This window comes from Tyto alba, unplaced genomic scaffold (genome assembly GCF_018691265.1).
Source record: "Tyto alba isolate M040663 unplaced genomic scaffold, T.alba_DEE_v4.0 Super-Scaffold_12, whole genome shotgun sequence".
NCBI classification, from domain to species: domain Eukaryota; kingdom Metazoa; phylum Chordata; class Aves; order Strigiformes; family Tytonidae; genus Tyto; species Tyto alba.
In genome coordinates this window covers 868,971-890,884 of record NW_024881274.1, presented here as the reverse complement: position 1 = coordinate 890,884, position 21,914 = coordinate 868,971, and the positions used below count along the sequence as shown (strand labels likewise).

Below are 21,914 nucleotides of genomic sequence, written 5' to 3'. Positions count from 1 at the left end.
ACACAGTGCTGTTTGACACACCCTGTGGCACAAAGGTCTGAAGACATGCAGAAGTGCATCTGGCATTGTCAGGTACATGAGAAGCTTGTGCCCCGTCCCAGTCACCAGCAACACTACATCATAAGGGCATTGATGCAGGAACAACAGCCTGCAGAAGCGGGCAGGCTTTCTTGGCCTTCCTCCATCTATGTAGAGCAAGAACTGGCGGGCACTGGAGGCAGAGACTGCACTTCAGTTCTCTGGGCACCTCTCTGCCAGATCGAAGGCACTGCTATCCAGTTGCAGATGGACTCCTCCTGGCATGGGCAACCTGCTACTCTGCGGTGCTCACGGACACAACAAAGGAGAGTGCCCAGGCTATGACCTGCACATGCCCTCACAATGAGGGTCACACAAGTACAGAGGGACACATGTGTGCTCACACATGCCTGCATGGAGCCATGCAAAACTATGGATGCTCACATAAAGCCAGGAAACCATTGGCAGCTGCGGACCCTTTTGGGGATATGCTGGGGACCACACTGGCAGAACATGACTCAAGTACCCCGGGAAGAGAGCGGGCCCCACTCATGCTCCTGGTGGACACGAGTGCAGCAAATTTGTCCTCAGAGTACTGTTAGTGTTGCAATAGTGTCAAAGCCTTCCAGCAGAAGCCCACGTGCGTGCAACAGTGATGGACCTTCAGAGAGGGATGGGAGCAGGAGGACAAAAATCATGTGGCATGTCCTCTCTCATGCGAGTCCTTGGGCATACTCAGACAAGGAGCACAAGAGCGGTACCCATTTCCTGACAACTTTGCCACAAAGAAGAGCACACGAATGACACAGGTGCATATCACCTGACTTCACAGCATGCTACTAGCACTTGAGTCGAGTCTTCCGCCTGCGCTGATGTATTTCTGCCCCGGAAACCATTGGGCCTCTCATCCCGGCACTTACAGAAGCCTTCATATGGGAAAGCGCGTGACAGAAGCCAGGAAATGAAAAGGCCGCAGTACAGGAAGCCATAACACAACCCATGCCATTAGCTGGGATGGTTTGCATTTGGCATGAGCTTGTCAGAAAACTATTACTACCACAGAGCATGCCTCTGGGCCTGAGGCAGTGCAGGGCAACTATAAAAGACAGCCCAGCTCTCTCTTCTCTCACAGCTGCGGGAGGCCAATGGATGAGGTCAGCAGCCCCTCCGGCTCTTGGAGAACAGCCTTCCTCTCGCTCCGGATGCACCTCTGCTGGGGAAGGAGGTTCAAATAGATGTTGGCTCCAAGGGGCAGCAGGAGTGGTGCTGGGGAAAGAGTGATGCCTGAGGACAGCCCACAGTCTTAACTCCCCCCATTCACTCCACTCCATTACTTGATCTGTGTTCCATGGCCAGTGCACACGGGCACAGGCAGGTGAGGCCGGTACCTCACACAGTCCTTCAACACCCGGCAGGGCCCAGCTGCTGTCCAGACATGCAAGGCTGAGGTAATTCCCAAGTTAGTACTGGTATCAAACAGATTGAGTCCCTGCTCCCTGGAAACACAACAGCCCCATAGGCCACTGCAGCTTCAGCAGAGCACAGTGAGGAAGAGGTGGCTCTGGGCTCTAGCCAAGATAATTTCTCCTACCCATGTCAACCTGGTTCCCCTGAAGACAAAGCGACAGGGTTGAGTCCTTTACTTGACAACATGGTACATTAATTTCATGTTGTCAGAGATGAACTCATTGCTCCAGAAGGATGCTCAGCTTACTGGGTGTCTCACCATAGTTTAGCTCCCCTGGGCAAAGACATTGGCAGTGTTCTCTCCTCTTCCGAATCACACTTGATGACCTCTCCAACCACGGTCTACATTATTGAGGCAAAAGGGATTGCTTAGTCTGGAGAAAAGGAGGCTCAGGGGAGACCTTGTTGCTCTCAACAGCTACCTGAAAGGAGGTTGTAGCAGGTGGGTGTTGGTCTCTTTTCCCAAGTAACAAGTGATAAGATGAGAAGAACCAGCCTCAAGCTGTGACAGGGGAGGTTTGGATTGGATATTAGGAAAGATCTCTTCCCTGAAAAGGTGTATTGCAGTCAAGACTAACATATTTTTCAGAGAAAATGGGATACAGCATGGCTAATAGCCTTTTCCTTTCTTAGACTCGATCACTGAGTGAGGCCTATACTGCAGGCAGGGACTGGCAAAGACTGCAGTGCTGGGAAGGGCCTGCATGTGAAGAGCAGTGGTGGTGTGAGCAGGGCTTGGGCTGTCCCTGCCTCAGAGGACTTGCGGAGCAAAGGAAGATGAGTGCAGGCAGGGTCATCCCCAGCGTTTGTGCTGTAGTTGGGTTGGTACCTGTCATGTACCACCGTGTCTTGGGACCACAAGCGATGCTTGAGCCATGGGGCTGCCCGTAGGGGTCACGCACACAGTGAAGAGGGACTGGAGAAACGTGGATACTGGCAACTGACCCTGGTGCTTGAGAAGCAGGTTTCGTTAGGAGGTGATGAAGCCTTGGTCCCTGGGCAAAACAAGAATGTGCCCAGTGAGAATTAGGAAGGTGGTGTCTAAGCCCAGAGTTGTGGGCGGAAGGAGCATGGGTGGAACCTCCCATAGTTCACGGGGTGCTCTGTGCCTGGGCCATAATTTTGAGCTCAGAAATGCCTACAGGAGTTCCTTTTCTGCAGCCAAGAGACCACAGACACCCGAGGAATGCCAGGATTTAGAGTATTACCCAGGGCTGAATGCCAAGATCTAAAAAGAAGTTTTCAAGTATCACTGAAAAGAGTACCTAAATCTTGGCATTAATAGTGAAGCCACGAGTTGATTGCACAGGGAAGATGGACACCTGAAACAAGCCATGGGATTCTTTTGGGGGTATTTCGTTTATGGGGAGTGGGGAGTCCATTGCACAGCCTGAGCATGGCTGATCCCAGTACTAACTTGTGAATTACCTCAGCCCTGTCTGGACAGCAGCTGGTCCCTGCCGGGCGCTGAAGGACTGTATGAGGTACCGGTCTCACCTGCCTGTCCCCATGTGCTCTGCCCATGGAACCCAGATCACGTAATGGAGGGAAAGGGAAGGGGGAGATGAGTTTATGTGCCTGTCCCCAGGTCTGATTTTCTCTACATCTCCACTCCTGCCACCCTTTGGATACATGTTGTCACTCACGGCCATTGGCTATGGATTAGCAATGGATGTCTTCCTCAACTCCATGGAAAAGGGGACTGAAATTGTCGCCTCAGAAGGAAGGAGGACTCAGAGGCCCAGGATTGGATGCAGCACAACTTTAATGAGTCTAAAGAAAGAAAGGAGGTTTCTCAATGGCAAACCGAGGAGCAGCCAACACGATGTGTTGGAACTTCTGCGGAATGTCTGTCTGCCTGTCCCACAAAAGGAGGGAGGCCAATAGGTCCCCGCTGGGCAGGAGTTGGGAGACAGTGACAGCAAAGGAAAGAGCGAGAGAAGAGAGTGCAAGAAGGAAACAATGTCCTGAAGCTCTTAATGCAAGGCGATTGGCTCTCTATTCCAGCAGCATGTTCTGAAGTCTCAGAGGGTCGTGCCCAAGGACGCTGCCAGCAGCTTTAGCAGGGGGGGCACCTTCTGCCACAGTAGCGGCTGGTGATGCAGGAGAGGTCAAAGCCCCCCGAGTTGATGGGGACTCCGTCACAGCTGAGGATGCTGCCAACAGCGGCGGAGGTGGAGGAACCCACAACGGTGTTCTGTGGGAAGGAGCTGAGGATGGGGCCGGGCAGGGTCACCACCACGGGGGAGGGCTGGATGACGACGGTGGAGCTCTGGCACTGCCTGACACAGGGCTCATTGCAGCTGTTGGCCAGCGGGGTTGGGCCGCAGGGCTGGCAGCAGGGCACGCAGGGCTGGCACGGGCTGCAGCAGGACATGTCTCGGGGCCGGAGGTGCACCTGGGGGAGAGGGCAGCGGGGACCAGAAAACGGAGGCACGTGAGAAGCAGCAACGCACCCAACCGCAGTGGAGCCGAGGCACCCCCGAGCCCAGTGTACGCTGCCCAGCTCAAAACCCCGGAGCCACCCCGACTCAGTCCCAGGCTCTCTCTGCAGAACAACTTCTCACCGTTTCCCTCCCCCATGAGAAGCAGCTCCCAGCTCTGGCCTCGGACAGCCCGTGTCACCTGAGACATACACGGAGGAAAGACCTGATCTTGAAGGAGGAGCAGAAGAGGCTTCACACTCACCTGGTTCCCAAGGAGAAGGAGGTGAGAGAAGTGGATGAGAGAGGAGAGAGCTGGGCTGTCTTTTATAGTCGTCCTGCACTGCCTCAGGCCCAGAGGCACGCTCTGTGGTAGTAATAGTTTTCAGACAACTCATGCCAAATGCAAACCATCCCAGCTAATGGCATGGGCTGTGTTCTGGCTTCCTGCACTGCGGTCTTTTCATTTCCTGGCTTCTGTCACTCGCTTTCCCTTATGAAGGCTTCTGTAAGTGCCGGGATGAGAGGCCTAAGGATTTCCGGGGCCTCAGCGCAGGCGGAAGACTCGACTCAAGTGCTAGTAGCATGCTGTGAAGTCAGGTGATATGCACCTGTGTCATTTCTGTTGTCTTGTTTGTGGCAAAGTTGTCAGGAAATGGGCACCACTCTTGTGATGCATGTCGGAGTGTGCCCAAGGACCGCCATGAAAGAGGACACCCCAAATGCTTTTTATCCTCCTGCTCCCATCCCTCACTTAAGGTCTATCACTGTTGTACACAGGTGGGCTTCTGCTGGAAGGGTTTGACACTATTGCAACACTAACAGTACACTGAGGACAAATTTGCTGCACTCGTGTCCACCAGGAGCATGAGTGGGGCCTGCTCTCTTCCCGGGGTTCTTGAATTGTGTTCTGCCAGTGTGGTCCCCAGCATCTCAACAACAGGGTCTGCAGCTGCCGGTGGTTTCCTGGCTTTATGTGAGCATCCTTAGTTTTGCATGGCTCCATGCAGGCATGTGTGAGCACACGTGTGTCCCTCTGTACTTGTGTGACCCTCATCGTGAGGGCATGTGCAGGTCATAGCCTGGGCACTCTCTCTTGTTGTGTCCATGAGCACCGCAGAGTAGCAGGTTGCCTATGCCAGGGGAATCCATCTGCAACTGGATAGCGGTGCCTTCGATCTGGCAGAGAGGTGCCCAGAGAACTGAAGTGCAGTATCTGCCTCCTGTGCCCGCCAGTTCTTGATCTACATAGATGGAGGAAGGCCAAGAAAGCCTGCCCGCTTACGCAGGCTTTTGTCCCTGTATCAATGCCCTTATGATGTAGTGCTGCTGGTGACTGGGATGGGGCACAGGCTTCTCATTTAGCTGACAATGCCAGATGCACTTCTGCATGTCTCCAGCCCCGTGCAGAGCGAGGCAGTGGACGAGACTTTGCACCAAAGGGATATTGGTCCAAAGGCACTGGGCTCCAGGTGTTGCTCGGCAGTGAGATATAGGACAGACCCTGGGTGCCACAGGGTGAGTCAAACAGCATTGTGTCAATCTTCTTTGATGTTCAAGTACAAGGACTTATGTAGCCCCCATAAAATCACAAATTCTGATGGCCTAGCAACTCTGTCTGGGAAGGCAGGGACTTGTGATTTAGAAGAGACCACCTACACCTTGATGCTTGTTCAGGATCAACTCAGGCAAAGTCCATCTTTGTGCAGAAAGAGACTTGTGTACTGACCGCAACCCCACAATGCACATCCCCTGTGCTGCTTAATGTTGGAGGAAATAGAAGAGCTTAAGTTGGAGGTAATAGAGGGAGTTACGAAGGAAGTTGTGTATGTGAAGAAGCTTTGGAGGTGGAGTGAAGGTATTTTGGAATCAGTCCAGTCTTCATTAAGGAACAGATGTAACTTTGGAAAATCGTATAATTTGTTGCATTTAAAGAGTTGGAATAAATCTTCCAAAAATACAGCCATCTAAAGTCCTTGGTAGATTCTTTAGGCAGTGAAATGGATTGAATTAATTATTGTGATTTCCTTAGTGTTATTATCATCATATCTTAACTGCTGTATTTCATGATCTCCCTAGGCCACTTTGAACCCTCAGGGCACTTTCCCAAAGGAATCTGCCTCGTAGTTTCCTGAGGGGCAAAAACCTGCTCTTATGAAGTGCTTCTCTATTTTTCACTGGTAATAGGTTAAAGGAAATTTCCCAAGTCTAGCCTGTTTTTCCTGTGTTGGTAACTGTTAAGTTATCCCCCTGTCTTTACATCGACCCATTATCTTTTTCAACTTATGTCCTGGGTTGAGTGAGCGGTGGAGTATTTTTGGTGGCAGGAGAGGGGGCTATGTGGGAGGCCCCCTGTGAGAAGCTTCTCGAAGATCTCCCAGCTCCAAGCCAGCTCCACTTCTGTTTGGAAACCTGAGCCAATCATCTGAGCCTCTACGATAACGTATTTAAGAAGGGACGTGGTGACGTGCCATCAGACTTGTGAGGAGGAGCTGCAGCAGCTGCGTGAACACCAAGTTCAGTGGAGGAACGGAGGAAGAAAGGAGGTGGGAGGTGTGCCAGAGCAGAGACCCCCCTGTATCCTGTGGTGAGAAGGCAGGGCGGCCCTGCCTGCCACCCGTGAAGTTCTATGGTAGAGCAGACACTGATTTATGGCCCGTGGCATCTGCCTGGAATAATCAAGGTGCTGTGTCAAAAGAAGGATGGGGTCTTGTGGGAAAAGTTAGACCCCACTTCTGTAATTCAGCACTGGGAGGATTGTAGCATGCGGGGGTGTCCCACGCCGAAGCAGCTCGGGAAGTGCTGCAGCCGTGGGAGAGGATCCAGTTGGAGAAAGTTAGTGACCCACGATGGAGCAGTGTGGGGAACGCTGCAGCCCATGGGAGTAACTCATGTTGGAGAAAGTTTGTGGAGGACCGTCTGCTGTGAGAGAGGGACCACGATGTAGCAGGGGGAAGAAGTTCCAGAAACTCCCATCACCGAAGATAAAGGAAGTGGCAGCACTGACTGCAACCCACATTCCCTGCCCCTGCGCTGCTGGGGGAGGTGGTAGAGATACCGGGAGCAGAACTGAGCCCAGGGAAAAAGGGAGGGGCGGGGGGAAGGTGTTATCAAGATGTGACAATGCTTCTCACTGTCCTACTCTGTTACGTGTTGTGTCTGTATTAAATGTATGTACTATTTTTTCTTCCCCTAACGAGTCTGCCTTTTGCTTGTGACCATAAAGGGGGGATTTTTTCCCCATTCCAATCCTATCTTGAACCCCAAGCCTGGCTTTCTGTCCCTTCTCATTGCCAGAAGAGAAGGGAGAGAGAAAGCTGCTGTGTGGTGGTTGGCTGCCGACCAAGCCCAAACCACGACACCTTACTTTCTCCTACCGTCCTGTTGAGGAGGGAGAGGGAGTGAGCAAGCAGCTGGCTGGGTGTCTGGAAGCCAGGCAAAGTCTATGTGCTTTTGTAAAGCGATGGTAATCAGGAGCGCCATGAGTGTTTGTCATTTACACGCTTTTTTCCTGCTTTCTATCTGCGCCATCAGGAGCAGTCTCCTTCTCCCACTACTTTTCCCCTCCGAGGATGGTGGGCAATGATGTCAAATGGCTTTTGTGCTTGTGTACGTGGTGAGGTGGATGTACTCAATGCCCCATCACCAAACTAGCAGAAGGTTGGTACAGGCTCCAAAGGAGGTCAAGGCCTGAGCTATGGCCAGGACTTGTAATTTCCTGAGGGTAAAAAATCTGCTCTTATGGAGTGTAGGGCTGCAACTTTGCCTTCTGTTTTGCAGAGCTACGACACACTCCAGACATGAGAGTTGTCCCAGCTTTTCCAAAATGCCAATACAATCATAGGTCTGCAAGTGTGCACAGAGGTTTTAAGTTGTCCTGCTTCTGTTCTGGCTCAGGCTCTTGTCTTTCAGATGTCTGGGGTCAAGCTGGAAAGGGAAGTCAGTGAGTGTACTGGTTTTGCCTGGGATAGAGTTAAGTTCTTCCTAGTAGTCTGTATGGGGCTGTGTTTTGATTTGTGCTGAAAATAGTGTTGATAATATAGGGATATTTTAGTTGTTGCTGATCAGTGCTTACCCGGCATCATGGCCTTTTCTGCTCCTTAGACTGCCCGCCAGCAAGTAGGCCAAGGGTGCCGAAGAAACTGGGAAGGGTCAGAGCTGGGACAGCTGTCCCCAGCTGACTAAAGGGGATTCCATACCATATTGACGTCAGACTCTGCAATAAAACTGGGGGGTGAAGTTGGTGGGGGCTGGATTGCTTGCAGACTGGCTGAGCATCAATCAGTTGGTGGTGAGCAACTGATTTCTTTTGCATCACTTATTTTTGCTTGCTTCATTTTCCTTTCTGAGAAAAGGTCACATTTGTGCTTGTCGTGGTTGGAGCCTGGTCAGCAGCCAACCACCCCGCAGCCGCTCACCCACCCTCCCTACCACCTGGCAAAGGGGGAGGGAATTGGAGGGGTAAAGGGAGACTCACAGGTTGAGGTAGAAACAGTTTAATAATGGTAACAAAATGAAAACAATGACAGCAACAGAAAATATAAATGGGCAACGCCCAATGCAAATGCTCACCACCTGCTGACCAATACCCAGCCTGTTCCCAGCTAGCAATCCCAAAATACCAAGATCCTGCAATCGCAGTCCCGGAAGCGAGAGTCCGCCCCCCCCCCCCCCCGCTTGCCGATCACCCCCTCCTCTATATAGTGAGCATGACGTTACATGATATGGAATATTTCATTGGCCAATTTGGGTCTGGTGCTCTGGCCGTGCTCCCTCCCTGCTTCTCGTGCACTTGCACACGAGCGGGACATGGGGAGTCGAAGAGTCCCTGAAATCTCAGCAGCAGCTGAAAACATCAGTGTGCTATCAGCATTCTTCTCATACCACACCCAATGCTGAATCCAAAACACAGCACTACTCTAGTTACCAAAAAGAAACATTAACTCTATTCCAGCCCAAACCAGGACAATGCTTTACATTATAAGGACAGTTTACACCACCTGTGTGCATTAATGATGGTTTTGGGATGTGTAAAAAATGACCCACGGTGTGTGGATGGAGCAGAACTTCCTCTCTTATGGGGATTACAAGATACTGTACACATGTATGCTATGTCAAAATGGAGGGGGCTTAGTCTGCACAGCATCAATTCTGATGTCCCAGAATCAGCAATTGGAGGCGGTGGGGAGTCTGCTTATCCCAGAAACACAGGTCTCTGCATTTGTGGGAGTACAGCAGTGAGGCATTGCTCCATAGAGAGGGGATAAGGCTGGTCCAAGAACGCCTAGGAAGATGACCACGCTACTAGAGAGTTTTAAGCATTTTGTAATTCTTGTTAATGTATGTGAGGACATCTCTAGCTGAGAAGGAGTTGTCAAATGCCCTCTCAAGGAGGATGTCTAACCCTTGAGAGACAGGGAAAATCACACCACTATGGCTGTAGAAATGGTGGTTTAGCCACACCCTGCCCCTACTCAGCTCACCTGACTCTCCAAGTGGTCTCACCTCTGCTCACGCCACCACTGCTGCTCACACGCAGGCCAGGGTCTTCACAGCACTGCAGTCCCTGGCTGCTGGAGATCTCTCCTTGCCCCTTGCCTGCTCCCCAAGGCTTCCTGTGATCAGAGAGCCTCTGTCCTCTTTGCAGCAGATCTTTCAATAGGGGACCACTGTGCTGAGGTCCCCCTGAGCCTTTTGTTCTCCAGGGAGAAAAGACTTAACTCCGTCAGTCTTTCCTCATAGGACAGGTACTCCAGCCCTTCAATCATCTTTGACGCAAGGGGGTGGCAGCAGGCAGAAGTTCAGGGTCGGCGGAGCCCAAGTCGGGGCACTCACATCACAGCAATGGCAGCCCCCACCTACAGAACATCAGCAAACATAAATGGGCCATAAATCAGTGTCTGCTCTACCGTAGAACTTCACGGGTGGCAGGCAGGGCCGCCCTGCCTTCTCACCACAGGATACAGGGGGGTCTCTGCTCTGGCACACCTCCCACCTCCTTTCTTCCTCCGTTCCTCCACTGAACTTGGTGTTCACGCAGCTGCTGCAGCTCCTCCTCACAAGTCTGATGGCACGTCACCATGTCCCTTCTTAAATACGTTATTGTAGAGGCTCAGATGATTGGCTCAGGTTTCCAAACAGAATTGGAGTTGGCTTGGAGCTGGGAGATCTTCGAGAAGCTTCTCACAGGGGGCCTCCCACATAGCCCCCTCTCCTGCCACCAAAAATACTCCACCGCTCACTCAACCCAGGACATAAGTTGAAAAAGATAATGGGTCGATGTAAAGACAGGGGGATAACTTAACAGTTACCAACACAGGAAAAACAGGCTAGACTTGGGAAATTTCCTTTAACCTATTACCAGTGAAAAATAGAGAAGCACTTCATAAGAGCAGGTTTTTGCCCCTCAGGAAACTACGAGGCAGATTCCTTTGGGAAAGTGCCCTGAGGGTTCAAAGGGGCCTAGGGAGATCATGAAATACAGCAGTTAAGATATGATGATAATAACACTAAGGAAATCACAATAATTAATTCAATCCATTTCACTGCCTAAAGAATCTACCAAGGACTTTAGATGGCTGTATTTTTGGAAGATTTATTCCAACTCTTTAAATGCAACAAATTATACGATTTTCCAAAGTTACATCTGTTCCTTAATGAAGACTGGACTGATTCCAAAATACCTTCACTCCACCTCCAAAGCTTCTTCACATACACAACTTCCTTCGTAACTCCCTCTATTACCTCCAACTTAAGCTCTTCTATTTCCTCCAACATTAAGCAGCACAGGGGATGTGCATTGTGGGGTTGCGGTCAGTACACAAGTCTCTTTCTGCACAAAGATGGACTTTGCCTGAGTTGATCCTGAACAAGCATCAAGGTGTAGGTGGTCTCTTCTAAATCACAAGTCCCTGCCTTCCCAGACAGAGTTGCTAGGCCATCAGAATTTGTGATTTTATGGGGGCTACATAAGTCCTTGTACTTGAACATCAAAGAAGATTGACACAATGCTGTTTGACTCACCCTGTGGCACCCAGGGTCTGTCCTATATCTCACTGCCAAGCAACACCTGGAGCCCAGTGCCTTTGGACCAATATCCCTTTGGTGCAAAGTCTCGTCCACTGCCTCGCTCTGCACGGGGCTGGAGACATGCAGAAGTGCATCTGGCATTGTCAGCTAAATGAGAAGCCTGTGCCCCGTCCCAGTCACCAGCAACACTACATCATAAGGGCATTGATACAGGGACAACAGCCTGCGTAAGCGGGCAGGCTTTCTTGGCTTTCCTCCATCTATGTAGAGCAAGAACTGGTGGGCACAGGAGGCAGAGAATGTGCTTCATTTCTCTGGGCACCTCTCTGCCAGATCGAAGGCACCGCTTCCAACTGCAGATGGATTCCCCTGGCATAGGCAACCTGCTACTCTGCGGTGCTCATGGACACAACAAGAGAGAATGCCCAGGCTATGACCTGCACATGCCCTCACGATGAGGGTCACACAAGTACAGAGGGACACACGTGTGCTCACACATGCCTGCATGGAGCCATGCAAAACTAAGGATGCTCACATAAAGCCAGGAAACCACCGGCAGCTGCAGACCCTGTTGTTGAGATGCTGGGGACCACACTGGCAGAACACAATTCAAGAACCCCGGGAAGAGAGCAGGCCCCACTCATGCTCCTGGTGGACACGAGTGCAGCAAATTTGTCTTCAGAGTACTGTTAATGTTCCAATAGTGCAATAGAGGGATGGGAGCAGGAGGACAAAAAGCATTTGGCGTGTCATCTCTCATGGGCGTCCTTCGGAACACTCGGACAAGGAGCACAAGAGCGGTGCCCATTTCCTGACAACTTTGCCACGAGCAATCCCACAGAAATGACGCAGGTGCATATCACCTGACTGCACATGATGCCACAAGCACTTGAGTCGAGTCTTCTGCCTGCGCTGACGTATTTCTGCCCCGGAAAACCTTAGGCCTCTCATCCCGGCACTTACAGAAGCCTTCATATGGGAAAGCGCGTGACAGAAGCCAGGAAATGAAAAGGCAGCAGTGCAGGAAGCCAGGACACAACCCATGCCATTAGCTGGGATGTTTTGCATTTGGCATGAGCTCGCCAGAAAATTATTACTTCCACAGAGCGTGCGAGGCAGTTCAGGAGGACTATAAAAGAGAGCCCAGCTCTCTCCTCTCTCATCCACTTCTCTCGCCCCCTTCTCCTTGGGAACCAGGTGAGTGTGAAGCCTCTTCTGCTCCTCCTTCAAGATCAGGTCTTTCCTCCGTGTATGTCTCAGGTGACACGGGCTGTCCAAGGCCAGAGCTGGGAGCTTCTTCTCATGGGACATGGAAGGGGGGAGAAATTCTTCTGCAGAGACACCCTGGGACTGAGTGGGGGTGGCTCCGGGGCTTTGAGCTGGGCAGCGTACACTGGGCTCGGGGGTGCCTCGGCTCCACTGTGGTTGGGTGCGTTGCTGCTTCTCACATGACTCCGTTTTCTGGTCCCCGCTGCCCTCTCCCCCAGGTGCACCTCCGGCCCCGAGACATGTCCTGCTGCAGCCCGTGCCAGCCCTGCGTGCCCTGCTGCCAGCCCTGTGGCCCGACCCCGCTGGCCAACAGCTGCAATGAGCCCTGTGTCAGGCAGTGCCAGAGCTCCACCGTCGTCATCGAGCCCTCCCCCGTGGTGGTGACCCTGCCTGGCCCCATCCTCAGCTCCTTCCCACAGAACACCGTTGTGGGCTCCTCCACCTCCGCCGCCGTCGGCAGCATCCTCAGCTGTGACGGAGTCCCCATCAACTCGGGGGGCTTTGACCTCTCCTGCATCACCAGCCGCTACTGTGGCAGAAGGTGCCCCCCCTGCTAAAGCTGCTGGCAGCGTCCTTGGGCAAGACCCTCTGAGACCTCTGAATATGGTGCTGCAATAGAGAGCCAATGGCATTGCATTAAGAGCTTCAGGACATTGTTTCTTTCTTGCACTCTCTTCTCTCTCTCATTCCTTTGCTCTCACTATCTCCTAACACCAGCCTAGCGGGGACCTGTTGGCCTCCCTCTCTCTGCAAGGCAGGCAGACGGACACCCTGCCGGAGCTTCACTGCATCTTAGTGCCTGGCCCTGGTGCCCCCTGGGAGCCACCTCCTTTTCTTCTTCAGACTCATTAAAATTGTGCTGCTTCCAAGCCCGCGCCTCCGAGTCCTCCTTCCTTCTGGGGTAACTCTTCCAGTCTGCTCAGGAACAAAAAGGGGGTTTTTGGAGAGGATGCGTTTGGGCGCAAAAGAGGACCCTTCCTCATTCCCAGGGGAAGGAGAGGGTAGGACTCACTGCACCGGGTTGTCTTTTGTGCCCCGTGCCCTGGAGCTGAAGGAAGACATCTCTGGCTGTGCCACAGCCAGTGGCTATCAGTCTCTGCAGCCTTGCTGCCTCCCTTCCCAGGTGGGCCTGGAGCACTGGGCCCTGGACCAATTTCTGTGAATGAGGAGCCCAGCAACTGCTGCCCTTGAGTGAGGAGCCCACGGCTGTGGGAGGCCAATGGATGAGGTTAGCAGCCCCTCCGGCTCTTGGAGAACAGCCTTCCTCTCGCCCCGGATGCACCTCTGCTGGGGAAGGAGGTTCAAATAGATGTTGGCTCCAAGGGGCAGCAGGAGTGGTGCTGGGGAAAGAGTGATGCCTGAGGACAGCCCACAGTCTTAGCTCCCCCCATTCCCTCTCCTCCTTTACTTGACCTGTGTTCCATGGCCAGTGCACACGGGCACAGGCAGGTGAGGCCGGTACATCATACAGTTCTTCAACACCCGGCAGGGCCCAGCTGCTGTCCAGACATGCAAGGCTGAGGTAATTCCCAAGTTAGTACTGGTATCAAACAGATTGGAGTCCCTGCTCCCTGGAAACACAACGGCCCCATAGGCCACTGCAGCTCCAGCAGAGCATGGTGAGGAAGAGGTGGCTCTGGGCTCTAGCCAAGATAATTTCTCCTACCCATGTCAGCCTGGTTCCTCTGAAGACAAAGCGATAGGGTTGAGTCCTTCACTTGAAAACATGGTACATTAATTTCATGTTGTCAGAGATGAACTCATTGCTCCAGAAGGATGCTCAGCTTACTGGGTGTCTCACCATAGTTTATCCTCCCCTGGGCAAAGACATTGGCAGTGTTCTCTCCTCTTCCGAATCACACTTGATGACCTCTCCAACAATGGTCTACATTACTGAGGTAAAAGGGATTGCTTAGTCTGGAGAAAAGGAGGCTCAGGAGAGACCTTGTTGCTCTCTACAGCTACCTGAAAGGAGGTTGTAGCAGGTGGGTGTTGGTCTCTTTTCCCAAGTAACAAGTGATAAGATGAGAAGAACCAGCCTCAAGCTGTGCCGGGGGAGGTTTAGATTGGATATTAGGAAAGATCTCTTCCCTGAAAAGGTGTATTGCAGTCAAGACTAACATATTTTTCAGAGAAAATGGGATACAGCATGGCTAATAGCCTTTTCCTTTCTTAGACTCGATCACTGAGTGAGGCCTATACTGCAGGCAGGGACTGGCAAAGACTGCAGTGCTGGGAAGGGCCTGCATGTGAAGAGCAGTGGTGGTGTGAGCAGGGCTTGGGCTGCCCCTGCCTCAAAGGACTTGCGGAGCAAGGGAAGATGAGTGCAGGCAGGGTCATCCCCAGCGTTTGTGCTGTAGTTGGGTTGGTACCTGTCATGTACCACCGTGTTCTGGGGCCACAAGCGATGCTTGAGCCATGGGGCTGCCTGTAGGGGTCACACACACAGTGGAGAAACGTGGATACTGGCAACTGACCCTGGTGCTTGAGAAGCAGATTTCGTTAGGAGGTGATGAAGCCTTGGTCCCTGGGCAAAACAAGAATGTGCCCAGTGAGAATTAGGAAGGGTGTGTCTAAGCCCAGAGATGTGGGCAGAAGGAGCATGGGTGGAACCTCCCATAGTTCACGGGGTGCTCTGTGCCTGGGCCATAATTTTGAGCTCAGAGATGCCTACAGGAGTTCCTTTTCTGCAGCCAAGAGACCACAGACACCCGAGGAATGCCAGGATTTAGAGTATTACCCGGGGCTGAATGCCAAGGTCTAAAAAGAAGTTTTCAAGTATCACTGAAAAGCGTACCTAAATCTTGGCATTAATAGTGAAGCCACGAGTTGATTGCACAGGGAAGATGGACACCTGAAACAAGCCATGGGATTCTTTTGGGGGTCTTTCTTTTATGGGGAGTGGGGAGTCCATTGCACAGCCTGAGCATGGCTGATCCCAGTACTAACTTGTGAATTACCTCAGCCCTGTCTGGACAGCAGCTGGTCCCTGCCGGGCGCTGAAGGACTGTATGAGGTACCGGTCTCACCTGCCTGTCCCCATGTGCTCTGCCCATGGAACCCAGATCACGTAATGGAGGGAAAGGGAAGGGGGAGATGAGTTTATGTGCCTGTCCCCAGGTCTGATTTTCTCTGCATCCCCACTCCTGCCAGCCTTTGGAAACATGTTGTCACTCACGGCCATTGGCTATGGAGTAGCTATGGATGTCTTCCTCAACTCCATGGAAAAGGGGACTGAAATTGTTGCCTCAGAAGGAAGGAGGACTCGGAGGACCAGGTCTGGATGCAGCACAACTTTAATGAGTCTAAAGAAAGAAAGGAGGTTTCTCAATGGCAAACCGAGGAGCAGCCAACATGGTGTGTTGGAACTTCTGCGGAATGTCTGTCTGCCTGTCCCACAAAAGGAGGGAGGAGAATAGGTACCAGCTAGGCAGGCGTTGGGAGACAGTGACAGCAAAGGAAAGAGAGAGAGAAGAGAGTGCAAGAAGGAAACAATGTCCTGAAGCTCTTAATGCAAGGCGATTGGCTCTCTATTCCAGCAGCATGTTCTGAAGTCTCAGAGGGTTGTGCCCAAGGACGCTGCCAGCAGCTTTAGCAGGGGGGGCACCTTCTGCCGCAGTAGCGGCTGGTGATGCAGGAGAGGTCAAAGCCCCCCGAGTTGATGGGGACTCCGTCACAGCTGAGGATGCTGCCAACGGCGGCGGAGGTGGAGGAGCCCACAACGGTGTTCTGTGGGAAGGAGCTGAGGATGGGGCCGGGCAGGGTCACCACCACGGGGGAGGGCTCGATGACAACGGTAGAGTCCTGGCACTGCCTGACACAGGGCTCATTGCAGCTGTTGGCCAGCGGGGTCGGGCCGCAGGGCTGGCAGCAGGGCACGCAGGGCTGGCACGGGCTGCAGCAGGACATGTCTCGGGGCCGGAGGTGCACCTGGGGGAGAAGGCAGCAGGGGAGCAGAAAACGGAGTTATGTGAGAAGCAGCAACGCACCCAACCACAGTGGAGCCGAGGCACCCCTGAGCCCAGTGTACGCTGCCCAGCTCAAAGCCCCAGAGCCACCTCCACTCAGACCCAAGCTCTCTCTGCAGAACAACTTCTCCCCCCTTTCATGTCCCATGAGAAGCAGCTCCCAGCTCTGGCCTAGGACAACCCGTGTCACCTGAGACATACACGGAGGAAAGACCTGATCTTGAAGGAGGAGCAGAAGAGGCTTCACACTCACCTGGTTCCCAAGGAGAAGGAGGTGAGAGAAGTGGATGAGAGAGGAGAGAGCTGGGCTGTCTTTTATAGTCGTCCTGCACTGCCTCGGGCCCAGAGGCACCCTCTGTGGAAGTAATAATTTTCTGACGAGCTCATGCCAAATGCAAAACATCCCAGCTAATGGCATGGGCTGTGTCCTGGCTTCCTGCACTGCTGCCTTTTCATCTCCTGGCTTCTGTCACGCGCTTTCCCATATGAAGGTTTCTGTAAGTACCAGGATGAGAGGCCTAAGGTTTTCCGGGACAGAAATACGTCAGCGCAGAAGGAAGACTCAACTCAAGTGCTAGTAACACCCTTTGCAGTGTGTCATTCCTGTGGGCTTGTTTGTGGCAAAGTTGTCAGGAAATGGGCACCACTCATGTGCTCCTTGTCCGATTGTGTCCAAGGACCCACATGAGAGAGGACACCCCAAATGCTTTTTGTCCTCCTGCTCCCATCACTCTCATAAGGTCCATCACTGTTGCACACATGTGGGCTTCTGCTGGAAGGATATGACACTATTGCAACACTAACAGTACTCTGAGGATAAATTTGCTGCACTCGTTTCCACCAGGAGCATGAGTGGGGCCCGCTCTCTTCCCGGGGTACTGTGTCGTGTTCTGCCAGTGTGGTCCCCATCGTCTCCCCAACAGGGTCCGCAGCTGCCGATGGATTCCTGGCTTTATATGTATGCTCAAATATTTGCATGGCTCCATGCAGGCTGTTGTGGTTTGGGCCTGGTTGGCAGCAAACCACAATGCAGCATCTCTCTCTCCGTTCCCCTCCGGCAATGAGAAGGGACAGAGAGAAGGCTTGGGGTTTGAGATAGGACTGGGATGGGGAAAAATTCCCCTTTATGATCACGAACAAAAGGCAGACTCGTTAGTGGAAGAAAAAAACCCATACATTTATTACAGACACTAACAACACATAACAGAGTAGGACAGTGAGAAGCATTGCCACACCTTGAGAACACCATCCCCCCACCCCTCCCTTTTTCCAGGGCTCAGTTCTGGTCCCGATATTTCTACCTACTCCCCCAGTGGCGCAGGGGCAAGGAATGGGGGGTGCAGTCAGCGCTGACACTTCCTTCATCTTCAGTGAGGGGATTGTCTGGAACTTGTTCCTCCTGCTCCATCGTGGTCACCCTCTCAAAGGAGGCAGTCCTCCACAAACTTTCTCCAACATGAATTCCTCCCACGGGCCGCAGCGTTCCCCACACTGCTCCGTCAATGGTCACTAACTTCCTCCGACTGGATTCTCTACCACGGCTGTAGCCCTTCCCGAGCTGCTCCGGTGTGGGACACCCCCGCATGCTGCAATCCTCCCAGCACTGAATTACAGCAGCAGGGCTACCTTTTCCCATGAGACCCCGGCCTTCTTCGGGAACAGAACCTTGATCAACTAGGTGATAAAAACAGGCCATAAATCAGTGTCTGCTCCACCGTAGATCTTCATGGGTGGCAGAGGGGGCCGCCCTGCCGTTTCACCACAGGATACAGGGGGGTCTCTGCTCCAGCACACCTCACCCCTCCTTTCCTCCTCCTTTCCTCCACTGACCTTGGTGTTCATGCAGCTGTATCAACTGCTCCTCAGAAGTCCGACTGCCCATCACCATCCCCCTTCTTAAATACGTTATCGCAGAGGCGCAGCTGATTGGCTCAATTTCCCAAACAGAACTGGAGCTGACTTGGAGCTGGGGGATCTTTGAGAAGTTTCTCACAGGGGCCACCACGATAGCCCCGTCCCCTGCCACCAAAAAACTCCACCACTCACTCAACCCAGAACACAGGCAGGTGTGAGCACACATGTGTCCCTCTGTACTTGTGTGACCCTCATCGTGAGGGCATGTGCAGGTCATAGCCTGGGCATTCTCCCTTGTGTTTGTGAGCACCGCAGAGTAGCAGGTTGCCCATGCCAGGAGGAGTCCATCTGCAACTGGATAGCGGTGCCTTCGATCTGGCAGAGAGGTGCCCAGAGAACTGAAGCGCATTCTCTGCCTCCTGTGCCCACCAGTTCTTGCTCTACATAGATGGAGGAAGGTTAAGAAAGCCTGCCCGCTTACGCAGGCTATTGTCCCTGAATCAATGCCCTTATGATGTAGTCTTGCTGGTGACTGGGATGGGGCACAGGCTTCTCATGTACCTGACAATGCCAGATGCACTTCTGCATGTCTTCAGCCCCGTGCAGAGTGAGGCAGTGGACGAGACCTTGCACCAAAGGGATATTGGTCCAAAGGCACTGGGCTCCAGGTGTTGCTTGGCAGTGAGATATAGGACAGACCCCGGGTGCCACAGGGTGAGTCAAACAGCATTGTGTCAATCTTCTTTACTGTTCATTCACAAGCACTTCTGTAGCCCCCATGAAAACACAGAGTCTGATGGCCTAGCAACTGTGTCTGGAAAGGCAGAGACCTATGATTTTGTGGAAACCACCTACACCTTGCTGCCTGTTCAGAGGCAGGTCTGGCAAAGTCCATCTTTGCACAGAAAGAAACATGTGGACTGACCACAACCCCTCATTCCACATCCTACTGTGCTGATTAAGGATGGAGGAAATAGAAGAAAACGGAGTCTGTGAAAAAACGGTGGGGATGGAGTGAAGGTGTTTTTCCTTTTTTCCTGTTTCCCAGAATGCTGCTCTATTTTTCATTGGTAATAAGCTAAAGGAATATTCTCCAAGTCTAGCCTGTTTTACCTGTGTTGGTAACTGTTAAGTAATCCCCCTGTCTTTACGTTGACCCGTGACCTTTTTCACCTTACTTTCTCCTCCCGTCCTGTTGAGGAGGGAGAGGGAGTGAGCAGGCAGCTGGCTGGGTGTCTGGAAGTCAGGCAAAGTCTATGTGCTTTTCTAAAACGATGGTAATCAGGAGCGCCGTGAGTGTTTGTCATTTGCACGCTTTTTTCCTGCTTTCTATCTGCGCCATCAGGAGCAGTCTCTTTCTCCCACTACTTTTCCCCTCTGAGGATATTGGGCAACGATGTCAAATGGCTTTTGTGCTTGTGTACCTGGTGTGGTGGATGCACTCGATGCCCCATCACCAAACTAGCAGGAGGTTGGTACAGGCTCCAAAGGAGGTCAAGGCCTGAGCTGTGGCCAGGCCAAGAACTCCTCTAGGAAACCCACAAAGGAGCAGAGGACAGTGAGTACCAGTGCATATGAGCCTGGCACACCCTGAATAGCGGGTGGATTTTCCAAGACTCATTTATCAAGGAACAAAGAAAGTTGTGGGTACAAGGAGTCTCCTGCATACCTTTCCCACTGTATGCAATTTGACTAGGAGCCAACCACTTTATCCCAGAAATATGACAGCCTAAGGGAGCCTTCATTGAGCTCTCCCTGCTAGGCAGCATGGCTGCATGGCGGGCATCCCCCCTCGAGCTAGGATGCCTCTCAAGTTTGCTCCTCGAAGCAATGAGATCTTCCTCCAACAACAGATCATTGCATGAGCCCGATGTGATCTCTCCCTGTATGGCAACTGGACTGCACGCCAGGCAACTCTCCCCCTAAGCAGGGGTGCCTCTCACTGTAGAGAGATACTAGTCAATTAGCTTAAATAGCTAAGATTTAAATAGAATGAATCAGTTATGAAGTTGTTTGATTTAGTCTGCTGTTTGCTTAGCTTTTGTCACTTTGCATGAGTAGCTAGATTTGCCAAAGCCTCGGGCCACAAGCTGTAAACTTTCACCTAGATTTACTGAATGTGCACCTAGCGAAGCAAAACAAGGCCTCCAGAGCCAGCGCAAACCAGAAGGAAAGGAGGCTACAACCGTCAACAACAGCTGCAGCTAGACAAGGAAGTGGCCTGTCTGGAGACAGTCAAGGAGTCCAATAAGGAGTCACAAGATCTCAGACCAGAATCACTATTGGACCAAAGGGAGGGCAAGTAGTCTGTAAGGGTATAAGTGCCCAGGGATTTTTTGTTCAGGGTCCCGCTCTGGAGGCACCCAGTTCAAGCTAATTCCGCCCCTGTACCACTCTACTAAGTTATTTAATTTTATAGGATTCGATGCCTGAGACTTTGCTTTGGAAAGCCTAGGGTTTGAACTACGGAGCGAAATAACACCGGACGCCTGGATGGCAGGTGCCTTCTTTAACATCAAGGTTTGAGATTTCTTACCTGAGGCTGAGGGATCTTTCCTTCCCCAAGGCAGGGAGACCCCTTACTTGCAACAGATCCTCGGTAAGTGACTGATAGCATGTCAGATGAATGTCTGTTGAAATCCAGGTAGCTAGTTCCATTAGCCATAAAGTGTTGACCAAGTCTGCGACTAACTCTGCATCCAGCCCCACCAAGACTCCTCTCTGAGAAGGAGTTAAAAAAACAAGGGAGACCATTCTGAAACTCCAGACTTAATGGGAGGGTCTCCCTTACTCTTTGGCATCTCTGGTCTCTCTGTAAACCATTCTAAACTGATTCTAACTCGATTTGCCTTTGTATCTTTGTTCCATGCAGTAAGTAATAGAGTGAATCTTGCCATTGAACTCTGTTAAGTTGCACTTCTACAGATTCAGGTTAAAATCACTGTTGCTAATACCTTTGATGGTGATGCTTGAAGCGGTTTAAAACACTTATCTGCAACAGCTGGGAAGAAGGTTTAAAACCATGGGCAGCTTTAAAGCCTGCCTAAAGCTAGTAGCAGGTTTCAAGCCATGGGCAGAGCACAGCCCACCAACTTTCTTTACCTAGCCTCCAAAGTAAAGTAGACCCTGAACGCCATGTGGGAGGAAAGCTGTGAATAGAAGTTGCTGTGCTGATGGCATCTTTTCTTCAGCTCTTTCTGAGCCTGCTAGCAAAGGTCCTGCATCAGAACTGATGACAGAGAAGAAACACCTGTTCCCTTGGTCATCTCAGACTCCCTTAACCTGTTTTTTTTTTTTTTCCTCAACCGTCCATCCCTCTTTGCCTCTCTTTTCCAGCCCATTCACTCTCAAGGTTTCACTGATAAGTCAGGGCAGAAGATCTTGGCTGTCTTTGTAGCCCTGAGTTTCTGAGGTTCAGGTACCAAGGCTGTTCCCCGTGATCCATTGGCTTCAGGAGAGGAGGGAGGCCAGAGGACATGTGCAGACCAAGATCCTCTTCCTGTGAGGGGCTGGGGTTAGAAGCCTCATAGAAAAGGAGAAGGTGGTGAGAGAGCTTCTGTCACGGAACTATTCTTCCCCTGCACTCCAGGATGAGATTTCTCTTCCAGGAGCTGCAAAGAGAGCATGGGCTGTTGTGATCTGTGCTCTCTCTCCACATGACCACGGGAGGAACTGTCAGATGCTCATCTGTGTCATCTTGCAGCCCCATGTGAATAACCTTTGTTGTCCTGGAGGTGACTCTCTGATGAGAGTTTGGGGTGTGCAATCTGCAAGATACCTCGGCCCTGTCAAACTGTGTAATGAACAGCTGGGTCTGCATGGGGCACTGTATGGGTGTGACAGAAGAACAGAGGACTAGCCCTAGCAATCCTTGCTCTTGGATCAA

General features: G+C 52.0%; 1 protein-coding gene and 2 pseudogenes across 1 annotated transcript; 1 reads left to right on the top strand and 2 right to left on the bottom strand.

The window, feature by feature from the left end:
- Nucleotides 1-3,233: 3,233 nt before the first annotated feature.
- Nucleotides 3,234-4,322, bottom strand: LOC122152792 (annotated as a pseudogene).
- Nucleotides 4,323-11,391: 7,069 nt separating this feature from the next.
- On the top strand, nucleotides 11,392-13,075 carry LOC116963616 (feather keratin Cos1-1/Cos1-3/Cos2-1-like). The gene is made up of 3 exons (XM_042787095.1): nucleotides 11,392-11,406; nucleotides 12,024-12,134; nucleotides 12,425-13,075. The coding sequence occupies exons 1-3, from the start codon at nucleotides 11,392-11,394 to the stop codon at nucleotides 12,761-12,763; spliced, it is 465 nt and encodes a 154-aa protein (XP_042643029.1). The 3' UTR covers nucleotides 12,764-13,075.
- Nucleotides 13,076-15,484: 2,409 nt separating this feature from the next.
- On the bottom strand, nucleotides 15,485-16,576 carry LOC116963617 (annotated as a pseudogene).
- Nucleotides 16,577-21,914: the final 5,338 nt, after the last annotated feature.